Source organism: Zootoca vivipara, chromosome 3, assembly GCF_965207765.1.
Source record: "Zootoca vivipara chromosome 3, rZooViv2.hap1.1, whole genome shotgun sequence".
NCBI classification, from domain to species: Eukaryota; Metazoa; Chordata; class Lepidosauria; order Squamata; family Lacertidae; genus Zootoca; species Zootoca vivipara.
The window spans coordinates 118636761-118661607 of NC_142586.1; the positions used below are offsets into that span (position 1 = coordinate 118636761).

The 24847-nt window shown below is 52.3% G+C and overlaps 1 protein-coding gene across 3 annotated transcripts in view; it reads left to right on the forward strand.

Moving 5' to 3' along the window:
- Window positions 1–21905, forward strand: part of ASXL2 (ASXL transcriptional regulator 2) — a 56584-nt gene extending 34679 nt beyond the window's left edge. For 2 of the 3 annotated variants that reach the window (XM_088667013.1, XM_060273218.2), the window contains 8 exons: window positions 7620–7735; window positions 8697–8826; window positions 10603–10743; window positions 11337–11500; window positions 13950–14046; window positions 14314–14419; window positions 15846–16590; window positions 17729–21905. In XM_088667013.1, coding sequence (XP_088523139.1) covers window positions 7620–7735; window positions 8697–8826; window positions 10603–10743; window positions 11337–11500; window positions 13950–14046; window positions 14314–14419; window positions 15846–16590; window positions 17729–20026 — 3797 coding nt within the window. In that variant the 3' untranslated portion in view covers window positions 20027–21905. Of the gene's footprint in view, window positions 1–792; window positions 2065–7619; window positions 7736–8696; window positions 8827–10602; window positions 10744–11336; window positions 11501–13949; window positions 14047–14313; window positions 14420–15845; window positions 16591–17728 lie in introns of those variants that run through there. The other variant, XM_088667012.1, reaches the window with a different exon arrangement.
- The last annotated feature ends 2942 nt before the right edge of the window (window positions 21906–24847 follow it).

Sequence of the window (24847 nt, forward strand, 5' to 3'; positions counted from 1 at the left end):
AAACATAGAATCGTAGAGTTGGAAGAGACCACAAGGGCCATCCATTCCTGCCAAGCAGGAAACGCCATCAAAGCATTCTTGACATATGCCTGTCAAGCCTCTGCTTAAAGACCTCCAAAGAAGGAGACTCCACCACACTCCTTGGGAGCAAATTCCACTGCCGAACAGCTCTTACTGTCAGGAAGTTCTTCCTAATGTTTACTTGTATCCTGCTCTTCATCTTATGACCTTTTAAAGGACCTAGATCAGTGGGTTTGTGTGCTAACCTCCAGCAGCACAATCTAAGCATACTGGTTAGCACAAAGTTAGGAAATGGGTCGCAGAGAAAAGGAGGAAGATTGATGTCCCTGGTAAGTAATTGTGTCCAACTTCATATTAAAAAACACACACATCCTTAAGCACTGGGTGCTCATCAAGCAATATACAAAGGGTATGTTATACAGTCATACCAGTCCTTAGTTTGGTGTTTATATCTTGGTGAGATCCTTGGTAGAGGCTTTAGCACCATTAACTGGGCAGTTTCCCCACCTGTGAAGCTCCAGTCTTCCTGCTTAGTGGTCCTCCGGTCTTCCTCCTTTCCTCCTTTACACGCCAGGCAAACTCTTGAGTCCAGGGTTCGGTGTTTCCCTGCAAAAAACAGACGGGATCCCAGGTTCCTGGAGCAAAGGAGGAAACAGCAGCTTCTCTTCTTTGTTATTTGTAGGTATTTGGTGCCGTCAGCCGATGCTGAGGAAACACAGGCTTCTGAATTTGGGCCTTGCCAGGTGAGTAAAGGAGGAACTGGCACTTTCAGTGGAAAGGGAGGCTGCATTCGGAACACTCGCAGTGCTGCTGCTGCTGTGTTTTGGCATTCACCTGCAAGTTTATAACAGTGTTGAAATATTCAGAACTAGCAGGAAAGGCCTGTCCGCTGAGAACAAGGGTCCACCTGCCTCCAGACTTTAAAACTGACTGTTTTACTATGTAAACCACACTGCAAGCGCTTGAAGCTCTTGGGGGTTTGCGTCAGAGTGGCGTGTTAGGCAGGGCTTTCCTAAGTGTGTCTGAGCCAAGGGTTGGGAGAGTCTGTTCTTACCTGTTCCAGTAGAACACCCAGAACATAATGAACAGGTGAGTCCCTCCCGTTTGCACAGCTGAAGATGGTGAAAGGTGCTTTAAACAGCCAGCTCCTTTGTCTGCCTCTCAGCCCCACTCTGGTGCTGTAACTAAACGGAAGGTCACTGGGAGTTGCAATGGACTTTGGTGCAGATCTGATGTTCAGGGAGGGTGTTGCCCGCTGCTTAAATGAGTGGCAAGCACAACAGAGCAGATGATTGGCTCGGGAGACAGCTGTTTCAGTCCTTTGGTGGTAGATTGCCTTGATAAATCTAATGAAGAACAGGGCTTGCGCCTTGCAACCCAGCTTGTGGGAGCACGTGTATGTTTCTACTTGCTTTGGATAGTGAATAAACTGAAGCCTCCATAAGACATGTTTCCCCTAAAGTCCTGCACTGAAGGGGCCAAGTGCAGGTGACTGTGGGGGCCTCCACTGAAAAGGCCCTGTATCTCTCGCATGTCAACCTGGCTGGCGCCACTGCATAGCAGCAGCTGAACACACTGGCTGCATCGTGAGCTGACAGAGAACCCCGAGCTCTTCTTAGGAGAACACCTGTTTTCTTTGCAGGGGGGGGGGTGAGCGGAAGGACGTAGCAGCTGAGCCGTGTATTTTGTGCCTTGCGGGGAGAAAGGCTGGCCATGGTTAGCTTAGCAGTTCGCCATAATGTGGTTCCACCATCGTTATTCATATACATACAAAACAGGAAGCACTTTCAGATCATATCAACAACCGACTTCCTTATATGTACAAAAATAAAGCTTTGTGACAGCAATGAGACTGACACTTAAAGCGGAGACCAGCTTCGCGTTTGTGGGTCCAGCCAATCCGGAGCCCCTATGAGGCGTGTGGGGTGCTGAAAGCCAGCCCTGGCCGGAGCTCTTTTTCTGTGAGAACGAAGAGAAGGCGTCTGTTTTCTCTGTATGCAACAGCCATGTCCCGAGAGAAGCTTTCTGAAATCCCGTTGCGAGGTAAGGCTGAGTGGCCCTGCCTTGCAGGGAAGCCTGGTGACAGCTTCCACTGCGTGTGACCAGCTGCTTACGTGGCTGTCCAGGGAGGGAGGGAGGAGGGAAGGAAGGACAGGGAGCCTCCCTGTGTGTGCTGCTTCCTCCAGGCAGAACAGCTTCAAGGCTTAAGGCTCAGCAAAACTCGTGGCTGCCGACTATCACTGCCCTGCTTTCTGTGCAGCTTCAACCTAACTCAGCCAAGCATAGGGGGCATTCTGTGGGGCAGGGAATCATCATAATGTCAGAAGAGCCCTACTGGATCTGACCTAGGGGCCTGTCTGGTCCAGCATCCTGTTCTCACAGTGGCCAACCAGAAGTCTCTAGGAATCCCCGCAAGAGGCCTGGAGTGCGGCAGCAGCAGCAACACTCTTGTGGTCTCCAGCACCACTTCCGACTGGAAGTGAATCGCTGGCATGGACCCAGGTGCGCCTGCAGTTGGGCTGACTTTGAGGAAGCCACCCAGCCACCCTTGTGTCATGAAGAATGAATTCTGCTTGGGAAATGTGACTTTACTAACTCTGGAACTCGGGGGTTTGACTCTGAAGCAAGTTGGCATTTTATAAGTTGCGCCAACAGAAACGCTTCCTGTTCGCTCTGTCGGCTGTAGGGGGTTTGAGCGCTGCTGTGTCCAGTTTCAGTGGCCGCAGCTGCAGAACCACCAAGAGTCGGCAGCCGTGGGCTTGCAAAACGCTGCAGCCGGAATGGCTCTGAGTCACCAGCAGGCTTTGTAGGGTTAGGACCCCATAGGAGAATAAAGTTTATGAGAATTGAGAATCCCTTTAGCTGCGAGTTGGAGGATTGTGGTGTCCAAGCCTGAAAACCTGTTCAGAGTTAGTCGTGGAATGAAAATTATGGAAGCTGTACTGTACGGAGTGGCTGGCTGCAGTTTAACATGGAGTTGAGGCATCGGGCCTTCTGAGGCCCTTCTTGGTGTGCCTCCTCCTTGAGAGGTCCGGAGGGTGGCAACATGAGAGCAGGGTCTTCTCTGCAGTGGCTCCCCATCTGTGGAATGCTCTCCCCAGGGAAGTTCGCCTGGTGCCTTCATTATACACCTTCAGGTGCCAGGCAAGAACGTTTCTTTTCTTTTTGAACCAGGTCTTTTGTTGATCTGATTGACATTCTATGGTCTTTCGTTGATTGTCATCCTATGCCCTTTTAAAATTTGGCTTTTTGGGGGGGGTGTTATTGGGTTGTTGTTTTTATTCTGATTATATATATTGTAGTTTTTATGTTGATCTTTTCTGTGAACCGCCCTGAGACCTCTGAGTATAGGGCGGTATATAAATTCAAATAATAATAATAATAATAATAATAATAATAATAATAATAATGGCCTGGGCTTCTGAGCAAGGGCAAATTATACTATAAGCTACTATTAATGGTGGGCAAAGGCCAATGAGAATAAAGGTCTTAGCAATAAAGGCCTTATTTCATAGGGGAAACATAATAAACATGCAGCAGTATGATACAAAATTAATAGCAAATGTCTTACATGGAAGAGGACTGGACTTCTTGAAAGGGCACCCAGCCTTGGCTTGGGCAACTCTGCTCTTGTGGCCGGACTTCACAGAGGATCAGAGTGGGCACGTCAAGCATGGGTCATTCAGCCCCAGACGCTGGCCCCCTTAAGCGTCTCTCTTTGGCGTCTTCCTGGGCAAGCATATCTCGCCGATATATTAACAGAATATTACAGCGTGGGTGGCACCGTGAGTTAAACCACAGAGCCTAGGGCTTGCCGATCAGAAGGTTGGCAGTTCGAATCTCTGCGACGGGGTGAGCCAACCTAGCCGTTCGAAAGCACGTCAAAGTGCAAGTAGATAAATACCGTAGGTAAACAGCGTTTCCGTGCGCTGCACTGGATCACCAGAAGCAGCTTAGTCATGCTGGTCACATGACCCGGAAGCTGTACGCCGGCTGCCTCTGCCAATAGCGCGAGATGAGCGCCGCAACCCCAGAGTCGGTCATGACTGGACCTAATGATCAGGGTCCCTTTACCTTTACCTTTACCTTTACAGCACACATATATATACACCTTTCTGAATTTTCATCATATATTAAAGACCAGAGGGTTGTGATAAAATTAAAAACCATGTTGTTGAATGTAATTGCACTTAGACAGATAGAATAAATATATTTAAGGAATCTAATAATGAGGTTTGGCAGAACTATTCAAAAGTACAGTCATACCTCGGGCTACAGGCGCTTCAGGTTACGCATTTTCAGGTTGCTCACCGTGCCGAACCCAGAAGTACCGGAACGGGTTACTTCCGGGTTTTGGCACTCGCGCATGCGCTGAAACACTAAATTGCAACCCGCGCGTGCGCAGACGTGGCGCTGCGGGTTGCGAACGCTGTGGGTTGTGAACATGCCTCCCACACGGATCACGTTCACAGCCTGAGTGTCCACTGTACTCCACTTGACATTACAAAGAAGAAGAAGAGTTTGGATTTGATATCCCGCTTTTCACTACCCGAAGGAATCTCAAAGCGGCTAACATTCTCCTTTTCCCTTCCTCCCCCACAACAAACACTCTGTGAGGTGAGTGAGGCTGAGAGACTTCAAAGAAGTGTAACTAGCCCCAGGTCACCCAGCAGCTGCATGTGGAGGAGCGGGGAAGCGAACCCGGTTCACCAGATTACGAGTCTACCGCTCTTAACCACTAAACCACACTGGCTCTCCTCATTGCAGAGAAGAGAGAGTGCTGCCTTTAATGCTTTCCTGTGTTTATCCCAGACTTTGTAGTGCCAGGAGTGCAGTGCAAAAACACATCCCCGCTAGATTCCCCCGGCATGTTGCTGGTGGGAGCCTGTATGGGTATGGGAGCTGGCAGACCCCCTGGGATCCTCGCTGCCAGACACTCCAAATGAAGCCGGTCAAGCTGCCTGTGAGCAGTCAGAGAAACTGAAACATATCTTCCCAAATAATATTTTCCTCTGCTAAACCAATTCTGTCACTTACTGTGACAGGCATCACTCGTGGCTTTGTTGACAGCCCCCCCCCCTAATGTCAGCACCAACCCTTTAAGCCAGCTGCCTCTTCACAAAGTTGTTCTTCCAGGATGCTTCTGGTTCATGTTTACATCTCCAAATCTTGCTCAGCAAAGATTTTGGGAAGATAGGTTTGATGAATAAGTTCCTTAGGCCTTCTGTCACCCAGATGCAACTGTGCAGTGTCTATTTTTTATTATATTGAGTCATGGGGGGGGGGGGGTCCCATTGGCTTCAGAGTCTGACTTTCCCAGATGAGCTTGTTTAAAACAACAGGACTCCTGAAAAGACCATTTCCGACTCATAGGTACGTTTTTAAACCCACTATTGAAGTGTGCATGCACACAAAAGCTCATACCAGTGACAAACTTAGTTGGTCTCTTAAGGTGCTACTGAATTAGTCCCTGAGTTTGCTTTTTTCCTCTTCCTTATCTCCTCTTCCTATGGTGTTACCTGTTTTAGGCAGGTAAGCCTGCAGGCAGAAGCTGTCTTCTTTTTTCCGGTTTTTGTAAGCCACTTTGGGGTCTTTGGGCGTTGAAAAATGGGTACAGATGCTCCAGATAAATATAAGCAGCAGAATGAGTGATAGGTTATTTTCCTAAAACAAACAAACAAAAACTTCAGCCATTGATGGGCGTGTCAATTTATTTCAGCCACTGGGGAATTTTCCAAGCAAAGGGTGGGCATTTTAGCTTAGGAGACCTCTGACAACACACCAGCTTGAATTCATAACTGAAAACGGTCAGCTCAAAGCTCAGCTTCCCAGCAGTGGTTTACAAATTGGTCACAAGGGTTGTTGCTGCCTTTGTTCCCCATTGGGGAATTTATCATCACGGCGGTTGCCATGTGTGCCACAGGTTAAGACAGCTTTCTTCTATCCTATGGCATCAGCAGGGCTCCAGCAAAGTATGAACCGCTAATGCAAACATACAGAAACAGAAGCACTCTCCGTTTAGAAAGTCTTCGGCAGCCTCTCTTGTGCTCATCCTTGCCAAAAGTGTGCGGAAGGGGAGCCTGTTGGGACAAGGATGTGGTCTGAAGGCCGCCCTGCCAGGTCCAAGCCCAGCTCTGTCTGCTGGGGGCACAGTGGGCTCCAGGAAGACGGGCGGGGGCATGATCTTGTGGGGCAAAGGGCAAGCGCTTCCACCAAATCCTCTGAGCTCTCACCGCTCTCGGCCACCACTGTTGCTCTTTGCTCTGGTACACGTGAGGCAAAGCACATGTATCACATGCTCTGCGCCAGAGTTAGGCAGCCTTACATCCTCCAGGGGTTGCGGAACTGTGTCTCCCATCATCCTTGACCCTTGGCCTTGCTGGCTGGGGCCGGTGAGAGTTGGGAGTCGAAAGCCTTGGGAGGGCAGCGCCTTGGCCATCCCTGTTCTTTATGCTGAAATTCGGCACATGAGATTACCTGGGAGAAACTCTGGGGGGCACAACATGAGACCTCCGGGTATAGGGCGGTATATAAATTCAATAAGTAATAATAATAACTTCTCAGTAAATATCCACCTGTCTGTGTTGTTAAGGTCCAGCTCTGTTCGTTTACATTACAGGGAAATTCTCCATTTAGATTACAGGAATTTTATACTTTTTTAGGTATGGTCTTCTGTAGATGTTATTCTTACTCTTATGCTATTTATTTCCTGACCTTAGGCTCTTGTGCTAGTGGACAGATGATTTGCGATGTTGCGCAGCAGAGGAGTCCAGCCCAACGGCTGCGCTAGCAGAAACTTGCCACGCAGCAGGTCACACGTTCCATCATGCCGCAAAGTGAACTCGCAACCTGCTTGTGCGTTCTCTTGCGCAGGGGAGTGTTCTGCTCTCAGAAAACATTTCCCCAGTGGAACGAGTGGACCGCCAAGTGACTTAGCACTACATTGGAGACACAACCTATTTTGATGGTTTCATGAATAGCTACACCTACTGTTCACTTGCTATCCTGTGATCCATTTCGGGAAAGGGTCATATAAAAAGATGGCAATAATTCTTGTGATTCTCTGGGGCAGGGTGGGGCCTATTATTGGCCATGTACCTGTGGGGTGGGCAGAGCAGAGGGCCTTTTCCTCGCCTTTTGCAGAAGGTAACTTCAGCGTTCGAGACTCCCATTGTTCTAGGCGCATTTTCAACAGGGAATTTTATTAATGCGAGCCGTTTCTGAGCTCTGGGCATAGTGCTGCGCCTAAGATTTAAGATTCAAACTGCCCCTGCTGGAAGAAATGGAGGAGCCTTTTCTGCCTCCCCACTGGAGAAGGGACCCTCATAAGAATATTAAGGAGGGTGGGCAGGGGAAATGTGGCTTTGTTTTTTGCAGTCTTCAGATGAGGACTAGACCATGTGAAAAGTGAACATAAGATTTTAGCTGCAGTTCATTCCTTTTCAGCTTTGTATTCTTGTTATGGAAAAGCAGGCCCAGACACTCGGTGCCCTTTAGCTCCTAGCTTTCCTATCTCAGTTTCTAACACTGGGTGCCTTGTACCTGGCCTGGGATGCTGGCTTAACTTCCCTGCACTGTTTTTCTCTTCCTTTCTCTAGCGTCAGCCAGGCTCCTGCAAGTGGCCTCTCCCCAGCCAGGCTGCCCATCTCCTTCCATTCCACCAGGTAAAGTCATCTCCTCATCTCAGAAGCTCAGCAAAAAGGCGCTCAAGCAGGTGAGTGGAGAAGCGAGGGGCAGGGTTCTGCGTTTCAGGGGCACGCAGGCCCAAAAGCCTGGCGGGCATTCCCTCTGCGGCTCCTTGTGCTTGCTCTGAGTCAGGGAGCCAAAGCCCTTTGGTATGGGGCGAGTAGAGAGAGAAAAGTTTTTCTCTGTCTCTCATAACGCTAGAAGTCATGGACACCCAGAGAAGCTGAGTGTCAGAAGACTAAGGGCAGATAAGTGGAAGTACTTCTGCAGACCCAGGTGGCTCTGTGGGTTAAACCACTGAGCCTAGGGCTTGCTGATCAGAAGGTCGGCGGTTCGAATCCCTGTGACGGGGTGAGCTCCCGTTGCTTGGTCCCAGCTCCTGCCAACCTAGCAGTTCGAAAGCATGTAAAAATGCAAGTAGATAAATAGGAACCGCTGCAGCAGGAAGGTAAACGGCGTTTCCATGTGCTGCTCTGGTTTGCCAGAAGCGGCTTTGTCATGCTGGCCACATGACCTGGAAGCTATACGCCGGCTCCCTCGGCCAATAATGCGAGATGAGCACGCAACCCCAGAGTCGGTCACGACTGGACCTAATGGTCAGGGGTCCCTTTACCTTCTGCAGATCAAGCATAGTTAAACTATGGGACTCGATCCCATGGGAGGCAGTGATGAGCCCCAGCCTGGGTGATTTTGACAGTGGATTAGCCAAATTCATGAAGGAGGGCTGCCAGTCATAATGGCTACGTTAATGTAAAACAGTTGTTAGAGAATTGGGGGGCACCCCCCCCAGCAAAACAGCAGACAAACCACAGCCTCTTCAGGCTCCCCCAGAGGCCTCCATGGAAAGCCTGGGTGCAATGCTGGAATGAACTTAGAGATGGGGCCAGTCAGGCTTCATTGGGGAGGGTGTTCCCACATCGGTGTGCCACAGCTAAGAAGGCCCTGTTGCCTCCTCTTTCTTTCTCTCTGTCTCCTCCCTCTCTTCGTAGGCTCTGAAGCAGAAGCAGCGGAAGCAGCAGCAATGCCGAGGGGCCAGCGTGCAGCAGCCCGTCTCCTCCAACCACCACCACCTCCAGCAACACACCAAGGCCGCCAGCCCCTCCGTCCCTGCCAAGCCTGGTATGAGACCCCCAACGCCTCGCTTGCCCCCTTGCCTCTTACAGGCACAACGGCCGGCCTGAAGCGGCACCCAGCAGTCCGTTGTTGTTTCTTACTGCTGTCAGAGCTGTTGGCCAGAAGTGGCCCTCGGCAGAGAAAGGTCATTCCAAGCCCCTCCGATTGAAATGCTCTTTTTAGCTGCCCAGGCCATTCCCTGTTTGCATGGGGGTTATGTGCCGGGTCAGCCTGTTCCGCCTTGGTCACACACAAAAGGGTCATTCCCTGCAGATGCCAGCGGCTGGAGCCTGTCACTTCCCGGCTGCTGCCCAGCAGGGGCTCTTTTTGCTCCCCAGGAGAAACCCCTTTTGGGATGGTTCCCACTGGGATATCCATAATAATAATAATAATAATAATAATAATAATAATAATAATAATAATAATAATAATTTATTATTTATACCCCACCCATCTGGCCGGGTTCCCCCAGCCACTCTGGGCGGCTTCCAACAAAATATTAAAATACAGAAATCCAGCAAACATTAAAAGCTTCCCTAAACAGGGCTGCCTTGAGATGCCTTCTAAAGGTCTGGTAATTGTTGTTTTCTTTGACCTCTGGTGGGAGGGCATTCCACAGGGTGGGTGCCACTACCGAGAAGGCCCTCTGCCTGGTTCCCTGTAACTTGGCTTCTCGTAGCGAGGGAACCGTCAGAAGGCCCTCGGCGCTGGATCTCAGTGTCAAGGCAGAACGATGGGGGAGGAGATGCTCCTTCAGGTATACTGGAGCGAGGCCATGCAGGGAAGTTGTTAGCTCAGGGGGTGGGGGTTGTGTGTGTAAACTGCTTAGAGGTTTTACTGCAATCAAGCAGTATATAGATTTTGTTAAATAAGTAAGTTTGGCTGTGTAGCCCATGGCTAGATCTCCAGCTCCACCTTCCCCAAGGTGGGCAACCTGGGGTTGCGTTCAGTCTGCTGTATCTGCCGCTGGTCCTGCTTCTTTGCTGTATCACTCAGGATTAGACCCCCATTAGGAGAGTTCAGGCGGATGCCCCGCAGAGACAGGAGGCTTTCAGGAATTAGGAAGGTGTGGTGTTGGTTAAGGTATTTTAATAGTTAAGGCCAGTTTGCAATGCTTTTTGTAGTTGATTTTGGATCAGTTTGCGAAACCTGGATTGGAGAAGGTTGACAGTTTGAAAACTGAAACTAAGATCACTTGATCCTGATCTTAATTCTCTCTTTTTTAAAAACCACAACAACAGTTTTTATCAAATATTTTATTGGTTTACGAAAGTACGTGCATTGTCCTTTTTTTTTAGGTTGTAAAGACTTTTCTACAGATCAAGTTACAAATGATATGAGACATTAATGTTGCGTTCAGTATAAGGTTGGGGGAGAAGAGAGGAGGGGTGCTGTGGTGAAACGTACATTCTTTTCTATAATGTCCACGTGGGGTTTTGTGTCAGCATCAACTGGGTAGTTTCTCTTTCTATTCACTAATTAGATTTCCCTGGTAGTGGGAGGGCATGATTGATTGTCTGTAGTGCCTGCATCTGTGAGGGAGGGGGGTTGTTGGGTCAAGGATGCTGTCGACTGTGGTTTCTTCTTGTTGCCTTGTTGGGCTGCGTATGGGATCAAGGGGAGCCACACCGGGTTGGAGGCATCCTCTTAGTCCCTGGGTCAGTTTCAGTCTGTTGGTCAACTTTTCTAGTAAGCCTGATTCCAATACGGTCCAGTTTCACTCCTGACAGGTCTCTCCAAGGTGTGGCTTGATTCTGATGCCTTTTCCCTTTCCCCCTGCAGCTTGGGAAGGAAAGCAATCTGATGGACACTCGAGCAGCTCTCAGAACTCCACGTCCAGCTCGTCTCCCTCCGTTAAAACAGAGCCTTCCTTGCCAGTTCTGGGGAAGAAGCCCTTCCAGAGATCGGAGAGGCTTCATGCAAGTAAGACAACAGTCCACTGTTGCTGCTTCCTTCCTTTTTTTAAAAAAGGCCTTGCCTTCCAGAGGCCAGTGATGAGGTTGTGGGGAGGGGGACATCAGGGGGCTCCTAGCTTTGAGAACAAAGGCTTGATGAGCGGGAGGTCTGTCAGGGGGGGGGGGGAGAGCAGGTTGACCAGTGTGTCTCCCCACCAAATATCTTCTGCCTGTCCCCCCTCTGGAGCACACCCCACATTCTCAGAGGCGCAGGGGCAGATACCACAGTCATTCCATTTTTGTGCTGGGCAGGCTCATAAGGGTATTTCACGTGCTCTGAAGGTGCAGAGTCCACTCCACTGAAGGTGGAGAACAGACCCGGGTTAGCTCCTGAGTGTAGGGCAAGGAAGAGGAGAGAACCCTCCTACCTCCTGGTGGTGACAGCCTGGCATTGCCTTAGGGAGGTGGAAGAGGTCCTGCCGGAGGACACGGAGCCTTGGGGGGGTGGGGTCCTCCAAGCCCAGGTTTTGTGGTGCTGCTCTGCCCCCCACCCCCTGTGCTGTGGGGCAGGCTTTCCCCTTCCTCGCAGATGACCAGGGCCCTCTGCGCCTCTTTGCCCAGGGCAGCTGAAGAGGACGAAATGTGCCGAAATTGACGTGGAGACTCCCGACTCCATCCTGGTGAATACCAACCTGAGGGCCCTGATCAATAAGCACACCTTCTCCGTGCTGCCGGCCGACTGTCAGCAGAGACTGCTGCTGCTGCTCCCCGAGGTGGACAGGCAGGTAGGTCTTGTGGACTCCTACGAGTAGGGAGGGTCCCCCAGTGCCCATCTAGTCCAGCCCCCCTGCAAGCATCCCCAACAGATGGTATCCCTGTGGAGCTTTGGTGGTGGGGCAGGAGGGCAGCAGGGCATGGGGCAGGGTGCGTGGTCTGCATGGCTCAAGTGGTTGAGTTACCCGGGACAGACTTGTGGTCCCGAACCTTGTTCTGTTTCCTCGGAACATCAGCAGAAGCAGCTCCAAGCTGAGCAAACAGCCGGTTGGTTTGCACAAGCTGCAGCTTGTGTTCTGGGGCATCAGCAGGAGTTGAGCTGCTCTGCGGCTTCTCTGCTCATTCAGAGCTGTGTGCAGAAAAACAGGAACCCCAAAAGGACCCAGACCCCACCCCCTGTAGCTCCTGCTGCTGCAGCGCTGATATTTTTGGAAAGGAGAATTAAAGATGCCGGTATTTCCACATGCTGACCTGCCTGTCTGGTGCTATGTGCCCCTCCCCCTGGTGTTTTTCATTCTCGTGTGTGTGTGTGTGTGTGTGTGTGTGTCGTATTTTTCCATGTATAAGACTAGGTCCCCCCCCCTAAAAAAAATAATGTCAAAAATTAGGGAGCGTCTTATACTGTACACAGATTCCCCCCAACTTTCTTAAATCTAAGTCCTCCAAAACAGGGGATGTCTTATCCATGGGGGCATCTTATAGACGGAAAAATATGGTGTGTGGGTTGTATATATATGTTTTACTAAATTTTCTGTTTTACAATTTAGAATGCTCATTTAAACATCCTTAAAATACCAATGAGATCCCTTCTTCTCTTTCCGTGGTTCATTTTGCGTATCATAAATCCTTGCATATTTTACAAAAACTAAACCATTCAGTATTCCATTATTACATCCATCAAAACTTACTTACACTGTTGAATTTATCTTAGTGCTGCCAACATTTCCAGGTGTACACAATTTCCCCCCCATATATTCAATAAACATTTTCCAATCTTCTCTAAATATATGTTCTTCTTATTCTATATGTTAAGTGTGCAAGCTGTGCATATTCCGTCAACTTAAGTTGCCATTCTTCTTTAGTTGGGACCTCGCTCATTCTCCATTTTTGGGCTAACAAAACATGGGCCACAGTAGTGGCATACATAAATAACCTTTTTTGAAAGAGCCCCAACAAAAAGGACTCTGGTTTGTTTTGGTTTTTTTTTAAAAAAAGTACTTTAAAATACTTTTTGAAATTTATTCTGGTTTATTTCCCAATACAGTGGACCCTCGAGTTACGTACCTCTCTGGCTACGTAATCTTAGGGTTGTGAAAGCGGCAAACCCAGAAATATTTTTGCCACATGCGCAGAAGCGCTCCATCGCGCCATGTGCAGAAGCGGTGCCTCTGGTTACAGATTTTTCGGGGTGTGCATGGACCCCCGGAATGAATTAAATCCGTATCCTGAGGGTCCACTGTACTCTCTTACCCTTTTACAGGTCCACTTCCCCTGGTGTTTTCCAAGGACCTTTAGAGAGAGCGGCCCCTGCTACCCAGGGCAGGGCATGGGCTGAATTCCTTAGTTCTAACCTTCCAATTCTGCCTGAAAAACACAGTGCTCCCTTCTTCCCTTCAGGAAAAGCACCTCTGCATTCATGTGGCGTTTCTAAAGTCTCTTCCTAAATGAGCAGGTCCCAAGCAGGGGGGAAGGGGCTGCAGGGGAATTTGTGGACAGGCAGGGAATAAGTGTGCCTGGAGCTTCCCAGACCCAGACTCCCTGCTCTCTAATCCTGAGGCTAATTCTTTTTTTAATAAACATTGTTATTAGATTTTCCAATTTAAATACCTAATCCATCTTCCAATTATACAAATTATAAAAATATCAATTAAACATTTTCCCAAATCTTCTGCCAAATTATACAAATTTATCGACTTCCCATGCTCCAGACTCAGAAGGCCTCTGGCCCTCTTTTTACGCTGCAATTCTTTCCCGTTGTCCAGATCTTATTCCATAAGATCTTCTTCTTTTTTTCAAGTCACTGAGTCCCTTCCAGCAAGCAAATTTTAATCAAATCATATTTAACTCCATATGAATTTATATTATAGTCATAGAATCATAGAGTTGGAAGAGACCACAAGGGCCATCCAGTCCAACCCCCTGCCAAGCAGAAAACACCATCAAAGCATTCCTGACATATGCCTGTCAAGCCTCTGCTTAAAGACCTCCAAAGAAGGAGACTCCACCACACTCCTTGGTAGCAAATTCCACTGTCGAACAGCTCTTACTGTCAGGAAGTTCTTCCTAATGTTTAGGCGGAATCCTCTTTCTAGTCCCCTTTTATGGTTTTAGCATAGTCTCCTCGCACGCTGGCACCCTGCCAAATCCTGAGGCTGATTCTAATTCTCTGCTGGGAGACCTGGCAGAGGTGGCGTCGGGTCCTTTGCACCCCATTATTATTCTTCCTTCTCTCTTCCTCAGGTTGGACTGGATGGCTTGCTGAAGCTCAGCAGCTCTGCCCTCAACAACGAGTTCTTCACCTCCGCTGCCCAAGGATGGAAGGAGCGGCTATCGGAAGGTGAGGCCACTGAGCCGCAAGTGAATCAGGACAGCAGCCCCTCACCGCCAAGGGGAAGCATTTTGGGGTGCAGAGAGGTTGCAGCGGCTGCTTTGGAGAAGGCTGCTTCGGACCCCTGAGCTCCTGCGCTTGGCTCAGCAGCTGCTGGGTTTGCTTTGGCTGGGCTGGGCAGGGGAGTGGAGTGGGGCTCCTTCTGCAGGTGCTGGGGGGACGGGACTGCCTCTCCCCTCCTGACCCCTTCCTCCCCTTGCGTTGCGTGTGCGGCAGGAGAATTCACTCCGGAGATCCAGCTGAGGCTTCGCCAGGAGCTGGAGAAAGAGAAGAAAGTGGAGTTGTGGAAGGAGCACTTCTTTGAGAGCTACTACGGCCAGAGGTGAGGAGGGCAATAGCCCTGCGCTGCGCTCCCTCTTCCCTAATAATAATAATAATAATAATAATAATAATAATTTATTATTTATACCCCCGCCCATCTGGCCGGGTTCCCCCAGCCACTCTGGGCGGCTTCCAACAAAATTCTAAAATACAGAAATCCATCAAACATTAAAATACAGAAATCCATCAAACATTAAAAGCTTCCCTGAACAGGGCTGCCTTGAGATGCCTTCTAAAGGTCTGGTAGTAGTTGTTCTCTTTGACATCTGATGGGAGGGCGTTCCACAGGGCGGGTGCCACCACCGAGAAGGCCCTCTGCCTGGTTCCCTGTAACTTGGCTTCTCGTAGCGAGGGAACCGCCAGAAGGCCCTCGGCGCTGGACCTTGGTGTCCGGGCAGAACGATGGGGGAGGAGAGCTCATGCTTAGCTCTTCAGAGGTTCTAGGCTTCCAAGCACACCGTCACATAACAGGATTTTCTCTCTCTCTCTCTCTCTCTCTCTGTGTGTGTGTGTGTGTGTGTGAGAGAGAGAGAGAGAGAGAGAGAGGGAGACGGCATGCTGTGCACAGCACTCAGGAGGAAAGCATCTTCCTCTCCCTCCATCCCAATGTCTGAAAGGGCAGCAGAAAGAGAGAGAGAGAGAGAGAGAAGCAAGAAGCTTCTCTCTTTTTTTCTTCTGAAAACAGTGCCCATTTATTTATTTATTTATTTATTTATTTACACTTTTAACATTTGTCATCATACATAAGTCATAATCATTTTACAAATAGTATTCTCAGAATCCTCAAACTTCCCTCCACCCCACCCCCCATGGTTTCCCCAGATATTCTTTTCAAACTGCATTGTATCACATTTCCCCTATTTTCTTAAATCTCAATTTGTATCATAGTTCTCCCTTCATTGCAAGTGTTTTTAAAACCCTGCCAATGTTTTCAGTTGTTTACAGTGTTCTTTCAGGTAACTTTAAAAAAATCCCTCATTCTTTATTAAATTGATTGTCCTCTCGATCTCTGATTTTCCCGGTCATTTTCGGCAGCTCAGCACAGTCCATCCTCTTTATCAGCCCAGAAGCCAGGAGTTTCTCCTTTGGCGCTTCTGGTCAAGCGTGGGGCAGGCCAGGCCAGGCCTCTCCTGTCATGGGCAGCTGGCTGGCTACCAGGCCTGGGCAATGTATCGCTCTTCCTAATGCCGGTGGTGGTGTGAGATTCTACTCCCCCATCGCTCGGTCAGAGTAACTGGGATTCAGGTTGTTCCTCGTCCTCCTCCTCCCATCCAGCTAGCCATCTTATGTTTGCCTCCCAAAACTGGGCGCCTCTGGGGCTGTGTGGTTTTGAGTGCAAGGGGGAGCTGACCTCTGCCCCATGGTGCTGTGGAGAGGGCGTCTCACTGGTGTCTCTCCTTTCTTTCTCTCCCTGCCTCTCCTTCCAGCTCCGGGCTGAGTCTCGAAGAGTCGGTGCAGCTGACCTCCAGTGCCCCACCTGCTGCTCAGGACCAGCCGCAGGCCGAGAGCCCAGCCACGCAGCTGCCCAAATCCACGCCTTGCAAAGACGAGGCTGCTCCTGCGGCAACTCCAAAGGCACAGGATGCCCCGGCGGCGCCACCGCTGCCAGTAGCAGCCAGCAAAGAGACGGCGGAGGAGGAGGAGAAGAAGAAGCAGCCCCAGGCTTCCATGCCACCGGAGGAGCTTGTGACGTCGTCATCGTCCTCCTCCTCCTCCTCCAGCAGCACCCCTTCCAAGCCCATCAGCCAGGCTCCCCGCAGGCCTTCCAGGGGGCTGGAGGAAGAGGCTCTGGCAGGGCAAGAAGAGGAGGCAGGAGAAGCCAAGAGGCCCCACCCGGCCTGCCCGGAGTCCCTTCTGGGGAAGGGAAGCGCAAGCCAACCAAAGATCCCCACCAGCACCGCCACGGCTGCCGCTTCCGCCGCCACCAGCACCGGCCTGGAAGGAGAGTCTCGGGTAACGCCTGCCAAGGATGCCCTCCCTGCCAGCGTGGAGCAGATGGACACTGGAGCGCAGACTCTCAAGAGGAAGCCCGGGCCCCCTGAGGAGGCAGCCTTGTCTACACCGGAGAAGCGGGCCCACGTTGAGGAGAAGTGCCCCCCCAGGCCGCCCTTTCAGAGCCCTCCGCCGCAGCCCTTTCCCATCGCTCCTGTGCCGAAGGTCCCCCCACTCCGGGTAAGAGAGCTCTCTGCCTCACGTTGGTTATGTCTGGGGGCAAGGGGCTCTTGGGGGGGATGGAGGGGTGCCCTGCGTCTGCCTGAGAGAACTGCACGCCATCTTGAGCTCCCAGGATGCAAATGCAGGAAACCAACAAGCATCCCTCACAACAGGGGGGGTGGAGGCACCGTGAGGGGTGGGGGGCGGCCGCAGGCTGGGCACGTCTCAACTCTTGGGAAGTTGGCTGGCAGGCTGCAGGGTCTGCTTGCATGTCACCCCAAGCTGAACCTTGGCAAATCCATTTAAGAAAGACTTGTGAGGCCACGGAGAGTGTGGAACCCGCCTGGTTGCCAGCACTGGCTTCAGGGGGCCAGCAGACTTTTGTACCAGGCACCCCAGAGGGGGAGGGACCTGCTACCCATCATGACAGTGTAACCCAGTGGTAGGGAAACCTTTTTGGCTTTAGGGCCAGGTCTTTATAAGGATCTGCCTCATGTCCCCAAGTGGGCAGGTGGGTGGGATATCCACCTGTCATTCACCTGACAGGTGGTTTTTTTTGTCCTTTGACGTCCCAAAGTTGGGACTTCAAAGCACATAGAAGCCATAGAATTGGAAGGAACCCTGAGGATCATCTAATCCTAGATAGCGAGCTGCTGCTATGAACAAGCATTTCCCGCCTTCTTTCAGCAGCTGCTTTGCTGCAGACCCCCCCCCCCCTCTGAGTAGTGCCTGGCTCTCTGCTGCATGCATTGAAAACACAGCAAAGCTGAGCAGGTTTGGTGTGCGAGAGCTTTCTTCAGGGCGATCTCTTGCACACCCAGAACAAGCAGGGCTGCCCTCCCTTATCAGTTGGTTGTTGGATGCTGTGACCAAGGCCTGCCCTTTCCTGTGGATATCAGATGGGGGGGGTGAGTTGCCCCAAAAAGTGGCCAAATGCGGATGTTGAGCAGCCCAAGATCGGTCCATGAGCTGGAGTGTGAAGTCTCCTGTGGGATTTTGCCTGATGGAGCTTGTTGACAGCGATGCTCTCACTTCTGGGGAAACAAATCCTTTCTTGGCATGGGGGCTGGCCAGCTCAGAGGTGCCACTTTGCCAGGGGTCCCCCTCCCCTCCCCTCCCCTCCTGCCAGCTCACCTGCTTTCCTTCTCTCTTCCAGATCCCCGTCTCCAGGATCCAGGGTTCTCCCTCGCCATTTCCTACCAGCCAGGTCTCTCCCAGGCCCGGCTTTCCCGTCGCCATCACCAGTCCCAGGAGGACAGGGGCCAGGACTCTGGCGGATATCAAAGCCCGCGCCAGGATGGCCAGGGCCCAGCGGGCAGCAGCAGCCGCGGCCGCGGCCGCCTCCGGCACTGCTCCTTCTGCGTCCTTTGTGGGGGCCATCCCCGGCCCCGGCCCCGGCGGGGGGAGAGGAGAGGAGCCGAGCAGCGTCGCACCAGGGAGGCCTCATGGAGCTGCGCTGGACCTGGCAGGCCCTGGAGGCGGGGGAGGTCCACGGAGGGCCCCTGCTCCAGGAGCCGCCTCCGCCTGCCCCCCAGCAGCACCCCCCGCCGCGCCCCAGCCAGCGCCCTCTGGCGGTGCTGCAAGAGCACAGCTACAGCCGGCTCCCCCTGGGCACCCCCCAGGAGCGGGCCCCAGGGGGGCGGAGACCCCGCCAGCCGCCCAGGCCGAGATAGGCTGCGCCAGCCACTCCCACTTGGCCACCTCTGCCGGTCGGGGGGTCCCTGCAGGGATGGTGGGTGGGCCTGGGAAAGCCTCTCCCACAGTCCTCCTGATTTCCGGGGCAGCCAGAGAAAGTGGGGCTGAAGCAGCTCCGGCTGCCAGTGTCACAGTTCCAGGGGGGAAACCCCTTTCTTCAGCTCAGGCATCCCCCGCCTCTCCGGCCGGCCCACTGCCACCGCCGGCTGCGACATCCGTTTCCTCCTGCGGCGTTTCCCCTGCTGTCGCCTACAGCCTTAAAGCCCCCCCTGGCCCCTCGAGCGGAAGCAGCACCGTTGCCGCCCCCCTCCTCAAGGCCAGCTCCAGCATCCCAGCCAACAACCCCCTGGTGGCCCAGCTGCTGCAAGGGAAATCGGTGCCCATGGAGCAGATCCTCCCCAAGCCCCTGACCCGGGCCGGGGAGGTGAAGACCCTCCCTCTCCCCGCAAAGGAAGGCAGAGAGCCCGCAGCTCCTCCGCAGGGGGAAGCTGGTGAGAGGCAGCCGCCTCCCCCAGCCGCCTCGCAGCTGAGCGGGAAGCCAGACTCCAGCCAGGGCAGCCAGCTGCTGCTGCCGCCCCTCCACGGCCCCACTCCCTGCTCCTCCTTCCCAGGGCGGGACTTGTGGGGCGTCAGTGCCGCCCCCTTCTCCAGCCAGGAAGCCCAGGAACACCACCTCCAGCTCCAGGCCCTGATCCAGGCAGCACCCAGGCAGGGCCACCTTCCCACTGGTGCTGCCGCCCCTTCCTCGCCCCCTCCTCAGCTCCCTCCCTTCCCTGCAGACTTCCCTGTGGAGAGCAGCAGCTCCCCCAGCCAGAGTTTTGTCCTGGGATTCGCCGGGAGGAGGACGTCCAAGCCTGCCATGTCTGGACATTATCTCCTGAACATTTCCACCTACGGGCGCTGCCCCGAGAACCTCCGGAGGAGCTTGGCCGTGCCCCCGGAGAGCCGCCTGTGCCCCGAGGGGCCCAGAATGGAGTTCAAGGGAGGAGAGGCGGCTGCCGTAAGTGGCGGTGGCAGCAGCGGCGGGGAAGACGGACGAGAGACGGACGACGCGGAGGACGAAGAGGCGTTTGTTGCGATGGAGGAGGAGCCCCTGCCTCACAAGGGGGCAGGAGGGGGGGAGCCGGCAAGCACCCCCAGAAGGAGCACCAAGAAGGGGGAGCTGGCCGAAGGCAATTCGGCAGAAGCAACCACCCGCACGCTCTCTGCAGGCCAAGAGTTTGCCAGGAGTGCCCTGGCGAGGGATTTCCTGCGGGCAGCCCAGGAGCAAGTGGCTCAGGCGGTGAGGGGGGAGAGGAAGGCCTGCAGCCTGGAGCTGCCTCCCTCGGTCGCTCAGCCGGAGCCCCTCCCGCCCCGGCCCCCGCTGCTGCTCTCCCCCTCGCAGCCCCCCCGCCTCTTCGGGGGTCCCGTCGGGGCACAGCTCCTCGGCTCAGGCTACAGCGGCACCATCAATGTCTCTGCGTCTCCTGACCTGCGCCAGGAGGCCCTCTTGACGGGGCTCTCGGACCCCGGGCCCATGGGGGACGTGGTCTCCTTCTCGGTGACGGTGACGACCATCCCCGCTGGGCAGCAGGGGGCCACGGGCCGCGGGCCCCCTCTCCCGGGCCAGGCCTTCTCGGAGGACGGCGGCTTGGACCTGCCCTCCAAGTGCTACTGCCGCTTGAAAGCCATGATCGTGTGCAAGGGGTGCGGGGCCTTCTGCCACGACGACTGCATCGGCCCCTCCAAACTCTGTGTCTCCTGCCTGGTGGTGCGGTAGCAGATGCAGACGGGCTGCTGGGGGGTGGCGTCCTGTTTGGGGAGCAGGAGGGGCGTGCTGCCGAACTGGGAGCCCTTTCCCCCGCACCCCCACCCTTCCAGCCATCAGCTCTGTTTCCTCCAGAGCATTGGAAGCACCTTGGGCAGACGGACGGACGGACGGCAGGAGCTCTTGGGACAAGTGTTTGCACTTCAGGAATCATGTAAATACGTTGCGTTGTGTGGTTTTCTTTTTTTTCTTTTTGTCTTAAAAGAGAAATGTTTCAAATTGCTTAAGATCAATCTGATTGAGTTGAACTCTCATGTTCATCGAGCGTCTTGCCCCACGCCAGAAAAGCGTGGCTCTGGCCAGGCCCCTCCCATGGCTGAACTGGGCTTTCCAGTGTGGCAGCCATCCAGCCCCCTGGCATGCCATTCTTCTCATTGGTGGTAGAGGTTGGCACACAGTTCTGGCTGGCTGCCCTCTTTCCTTATGGCGCTGTGTGCGCACTCATGAACCCAGCAGTTGTGGGTCTTGTGCACCAGCAGCCATAAGCAGCAGGAGGAGCGTCAAGCAGACAGGTGCGGGCCCGGCTTCCCTGCAGGGTTTGGTAGCTCTGGATATTGTGATATTGTGGAAAGAGGACTCGAGTCCCCTTGGGGGCCCACCCAGCTTAGCACTCTCTTCTCACAGTCCCCAACCAGAGACCCATGAGATGGGAAGCTGCCTGCCATGCGTTGTCTCTTCACACACACCCTCCCTCCACGGGCCCCACACATGCAGGGTTTTGCATCTGAAGCAGAGTTCAGGGTTCTTCGGAAGGAAAGCTTCCTCTCTCTTTTCTCAAAGGCAAGAATACTTGTGTTAGCATAGGAGACTGGCTTGAGCTGAATCAAGCCCCACTGGGCCAGCCGCCCACCTGTTTCCCCGCCATATTATGCCTCGGCAGCGTTCTCACTCGGGGCCCAGTCAGTTGCCATGTCCTGGCTTCAGGTGTTTTGCATGGAAGTGGAGCGCAGATCTGAGTTGTGGGGCTAGCGGGGGGATCCAGCTGGCAGCAGAGGTGGGTTGCAACCTGGCCCCACCTCTGCCCTTCCTCAGAATTGCTCTTGGAGACCACTTCGGAAGCTGCAGGTGGGAGACGGGGAGAAACTGTGTCCCAGGGGGCATCATGGCTTCCTGCCAGGAGGGCTGGGGAGCAGAGCCCAGCCTGGGCTTCCTCCTCCTCCTCCTCCTCCTCCTCCTCCTGCAGGGCTTGCAAGCTCACAGGGCCACTGGAGCCACGGCAGGGAGCTCCCTCTCTTATCCTTCCTTTTCGTTTTCTGCCCCAATGCAATATATTTGATATGACTGAAAATCGAATTAAGAGAGTATAATTAATATATTTTAAGTAATATATATTTTAGTACCTCCGTATTGTGAAAAGAGAATGGCAAAGGACTTGTGAAGCAGATACGCAAGGTATTTGTGTGTGCGCGATTTTGAACATCTCTCCCCCCCACCCCAAATCCTCCCCCAGAGGAACTGAAAGCGCTTGTGTTGATTGCAATAAAGAGGGTGGTCAGAGAGAAATGCAACACGGCTCATCAGAAGGCCTTTCGCTTCCCATAGAGCAGGAGACGTGTTGAGATACCTGAGGGAGTGCAAAACTTTCATCTGCTGTTGCCTTTTAAAAAGAGACTTAAAATTGGAACTGAGAATATGTATAGAGACGTCAGGTTGACACCATTTAAAAAAGTCATATTTTTTCACAAATAATATAGAAAGAAAAGAGTATTTTACTTAAGAGTTTTAAGTATTTGAAATAAATATAGGTATGTAAATATGCTGTATGTACTTCATATATTCTTTTATTTTACATTTTATTGTAAACAAATGGATATTAAAATCTTGGAACTGGTTTGATGGTTGCCTCCGACTTCTGGAAAGCGAAGGGTGAATCCTGAAGAGGAAGAAGCGGGGAGCCTGCCCCCCCCCCTGCTTTGCTTTGTGTTCTCTTTCCCCATTTCTCCTTTCATTCTTGGGATGGTAGGTGGTGGGTGTTTAGAGCAGTGTTTCTCAACCAGTGTGCCTCCAGATGTTTTGGGACTACAACTCCCATCATCCCTAGCTAGCAAGACCAGTGGTCAGGAATGATGGGAGTTGTAGTCCCAAAACATCTGGAGGCACACTGGTTGAGAAACACTGGTTTAGAGCATCCTTGAAGTTCACGTCGACCCTGTGGGGGAGGAGAATCGGAGGAAGAGTGGCGTCCCCAAAGGCCCACCAGAGTTGGGAATTCCTGTGTCAAGGCCATCATCTCAGCAGCAGCAGTTTGCACCACAGACAGTGTGATTCTAGAGGCGCTCTACATGGAGGGCTGAGGGAGGGACTGGTGGTGAACAGTGGGGCAGAATCTAGTGATCAAGTTCTCGGTAAGGCATTGGAGAGAGGTTTGAATGGGGCAGCAGGTTTTGAAAAAGCAGACGGGTTTGCTGGCGTCGGCAGAGGAGGCAGCTGGCCACAACAAGGCTAAGGCTCGAGAGCCGGGTTTCCCAAACTTTGGTCTCCGGCCGTGGTTGGACTACAACTCCCATCATCCTTGACCTTGGTCCTGCTAGCTAGGGGTGATGGGTGTTGTAGTCCAACAACAGCTGGAGACCCAAGTTTGGGAAGCGCTGCTCTAGAGCCAAAGAAGTAGAGAACATGTTGCGGGTGGTGGTGTCATAACGACTAGAAGCCTGAAGTTAAAGTGGAGCGTGATGGAGCCAATTTGGAGATTTAACTTGAGAGCGGTGATGGACAGTGGTTTGGGATGTGCTTCCGCCAGCTTTCCTGAGCTAAAATACGGTGGCTTCCCAATCACCTGGACTTCCACCCAGCTCTCCCAATTCCAAGGCCTCTCCGTCTGCCGGCACAGGGACTGCTTCCAGGAAAGACAGTCTCCAGTGTCCTTGGGGTCTTTGCTCGCTCTCCAACCCTTGCAATCAAGGAAGGCTCCAAAGGAGTGTCAGGCAAAAACTGCTGGTATTGCACAGAGGCAGTGGTTCATGCTTGGGACATGGAGACCCACCCACCTTCATCTTTCCTGTGACCCAAATCAAAGTTCTTGTTGGGAAGGTGGTCTTGGAGCACATTTTGATACATTCGGAGAGCACGGTCTCATCCATGCCACTGCCTGGAAGATGTCCTGAAAGAACAATTTCTTCCCAGGCCTGACAGTGCTCCAAAAAACCTCTTCACCACACAAGCAATGTAGGGCAGCTTCAAATTACAACGGCTGCCTTGTGTCGCAAATGGCCATCCATCTGCCTCCGAAGTACAAATTGTGTGTGTGTATATATACACACGGAAACTTATTGAGGGCCGGATCGTGTTCAGCGAGGCAAACGGATCTGGCCCATGGGACACAATCCACCAAGGATTGCCCTTTGTGCAAACCCCACTGAACTGGGGGGAGGGCAAAGGCCTTGGTGGGGCTCTGTTTCTTTCAAAACTCCCTGTTCCTTTTAATTTCTATGGGGAAGGAGCCACTTGGGCTCAGGCCCCCGAATGTATTGGTTGGAAATGTGCCAAGCACATCTGGGGGTAAATACATGCCTTGCAGCCAACGCTGTGTTTCTCCACCCCACTTAGATGGAACCAAGTTTTACATGGCGTTGACGCAGTAAAATTTAGAATTGCACAGAGCAGAAGTATTAAAATGCACACATTGTGTGTTGTGGGGTGGGTGGCCTTTTGGAACACCCCCTGGGCTGAATGTTCCCCTTTGTTGCATTTTGAAATTGCATTGTCAGGGCGGAGGCTTGGCTGGAATTCCTGCAGGAGCCCTTTGCCAAGATATTTCTGGGCTTCTGTCTTGAAGGCGCCTTGCTGGAAAGGAAATCCCAGCAGCAGCTCTGGAGTAATAAAGAGCAGGGCAGGGATCTGGTGAGGACCACGTTCTGAACCTCAATACTACCGGCCAAACGACAAATTAAAAAGGCTGAAAACTTAAATCGTGGCAGCAATTCACACTTTGAGAGAGAACAGTACAAGTGTAAAAGCTCTAGTATTAAAAGTGTAAAACCCAGACATGTCCTCTTTTGGGGAGACAACATGCCCATCTGGGTGGATTTTTACATTTTAAAGGAAATGTCTGGGGGTTTTTTTGCTTGGGAGCAGCAGCGGCTCTGCACACTGTGGCCGCTGCCAGCCTAAGTGTGGGTGCAGAGGCCCTGTGTGCATGGGCGTAGGCAGGGGGGCAGGAGGGGGCAGCTGCCCCCCCTAGAAGCAAAAAAATTAATGTATTTTACAGACCATAACCAGCACTTTTCCCCTCCAAAAACTGAAGTGGAAAGGGCTTTGCTTTAGCAAGAGCAGCTAAGTCTCCGCTTGCTGGGGGGGGGGGTGACACACAGCAGTAACAAAAACACATCAAATAAATAAAGCAAAGTGGCTACCAGTAGTTAAGCAGTTAAGACAATGGAGCATATATCCCCAGGCAAGATTCGATAGCTGACCATTTCACCCTATTGTTCTTAAGTGGGAGCTGTTAATGAGCATTCAGGAGCATTAAGAGTTCTATTGGCGATTTAATGAGGGTGCAGACTCAGAGGATTCAATTTGACTAAGGTGGCTCTGCAAGGCTAAAAAGAAGTGAATAAGAAAGGGGGGGCTGTAGCTTTGACAGACACAGTGATGTTTATAAAAAGCATTGGTGTTCCAGTCTGCCCCTCCTCCTGCATCTGTATACTGTAAATCAGGGGTGGCCACCTCCCAAGAGACTCTGATCTACTCAGAGTTTAAAACTGGGGGTGATCTACCCCCTTTTGGGGGGTTCAGGTCAAAGCTGTTGAGTTTTTTTAAAGGAAGGGAAGCCCT